Source organism: Olea europaea, unplaced genomic scaffold (genome assembly GCF_002742605.1).
Source record: "Olea europaea var. sylvestris unplaced genomic scaffold, O_europaea_v1 scaffold20911, whole genome shotgun sequence".
NCBI classification, from domain to species: domain Eukaryota; kingdom Viridiplantae; phylum Streptophyta; class Magnoliopsida; order Lamiales; family Oleaceae; genus Olea; species Olea europaea.
In genome coordinates this window covers 20,558-22,244 of record NW_019238843.1, presented here as the reverse complement: position 1 = coordinate 22,244, position 1,687 = coordinate 20,558, and the positions used below count along the sequence as shown (strand labels likewise).

At 37.8% G+C, this 1,687-nt stretch overlaps 1 protein-coding gene across 1 annotated transcript in view; it reads left to right on the top strand.

Annotated features, from left to right (window-relative positions):
• LOC111380098 overlaps positions 1–1,687 on the top strand; it is a 22,122-nt gene continuing 20,435 nt past the window's right edge. The window contains exons 1-5 of the mRNA XM_023003566.1: positions 1–134; positions 315–378; positions 970–1,109; positions 1,247–1,531; positions 1,650–1,682. Coding sequence (XP_022859334.1) covers positions 39–134; positions 315–378; positions 970–1,109; positions 1,247–1,531; positions 1,650–1,682 — 618 coding nt within the window. The 5' untranslated portion in view covers positions 1–38. The remainder of the gene's footprint in view (positions 135–314; positions 379–969; positions 1,110–1,246; positions 1,532–1,649; positions 1,683–1,687) is intronic.

The following is a 1,687-nucleotide window of genomic DNA, read 5'->3' as shown; positions in this document are numbered from 1 at the left end:
ATTTAAGACGCTAATCACGATTAGGGAGTGAGACGAGGATGGCTGAAAAAACACTGGTTAATTTGAGGGCTCTAATGGCCTCTCACTCTCCCAAACTCGATGCTCTTGTCGTTCCATCAGAAGATTATCATCAGGTCCGTCTCCTGTATATGGCTTTGTAGATATTTACAGTAATGAAGATGCTTCGGTATTAATATTCTATGCATTAATTGAGTTTTTAAAGCCTTCTCTCTATGTGTGTATGTGATTGATTGGACGACTGGCGCTTGAGTCTTTTTGTTAATTTATATAATTGGTGGATGTTGATGTGGCAGAGTGAGTATGTTTCTGACCGGGACAAAAGGCGTGAATTTGTATCTGGATTCACCGGCAGTGCGGGTTTGTTTCTATTTTACTAATTTATTTTTCATACCATTCGATGACAGTGTGAAAGTTTGGTTTTTCTAATTTGGTAAAAGCGAATCCTTTTTTGCAGTATTAAGTCTGATTACTTTTGATGTGGACGATAACCAAAGTCGAGACCTTTGGGACTCGAAGGTCTGACCTTGGATCTCGTAGCCGGGCAAAAGAATTGATTTTTAGATTATTAATCATGCACATAAGCTAAAAAATTATTGCTTTTTATTAATCCAGCGACCTTCCGTGGTGTTGTGAAATTTTTTGACTAGAAGATTTTGTTATCACTTGCACGATTGAGTGGATAAATTTAGTTCTGAGATATAGACTGCAACAACTTTGAGAAGAATGTCTGGGGTTGTGCAATGATATCATCAAATGATTATCTTTATGCTAAATCTCTTGAATATCTTTGGTTATGACCAAAATGAAGTGGAGTTTTGGCACATTAATGACTGTAGTACTTGCCATTAGAAATTGTCACAAGCACAATGCCCTTCTGGCGTGCCTTTTTATCCCTTAATTCGCTTTCATTTATCTAGTTGATTATAACTAAGTCTCAAAATCATGTAGGCTTGGCGCTTATAACAGCGAATGAAGCCTTATTGTGGACGGATGGAAGGTACTTTTTGCAGGCATCACAGCAGCTCAGTGAACAGTGGAAGCTAATGCGCATGGGGGAAGACCCAGCTGTTGATATTTGGATGGTAGATGTGAGTTCAGTTCACAGTTTTTGTGTAGTCTAGTTTCTGCTATTTATGAGTCGCCTCAATATCTGTTATTACATTGAAAGAAGCTTTAATGGATTTAGCTTACAATTTCAACACAATCATTTGATTATCTATGCTAGAATCTACCAAAAGATGCAGCTATTGGTATTGATCCCTGGTGTGTATCAGTTGACACTGCACAGAAATGGGAGCGTGCTTTCGCTAAGAAACAACAAAAGTTGGTCCAGACGTCCTCAAACTTGGTTGATGAAGTTTGGAAAAGTAGACCTCCGCTGGAAATTAATCCTGTTATTGTCCATCCACTAGAATTTTCTGGTCGTTCTGTTCAAGAAAAGTTAAAGGATTTGAGAGAAAAGCTTGTTCAGGAAAAAGCTCATGCTATCATAATAACTGCTCTTGATGAGGCGAGTCTATGATATTTAACTCATATTATCATGCACCTGCACTCTTGCACCCTTGTGTCAAGATAAGATCCAACTGCTTTTAAATTTCTTTGCTAATTTACCATTATTAACGTTTCAGGTTGCTTGGTTATATAATATTCGTGGAACTGATGTTTC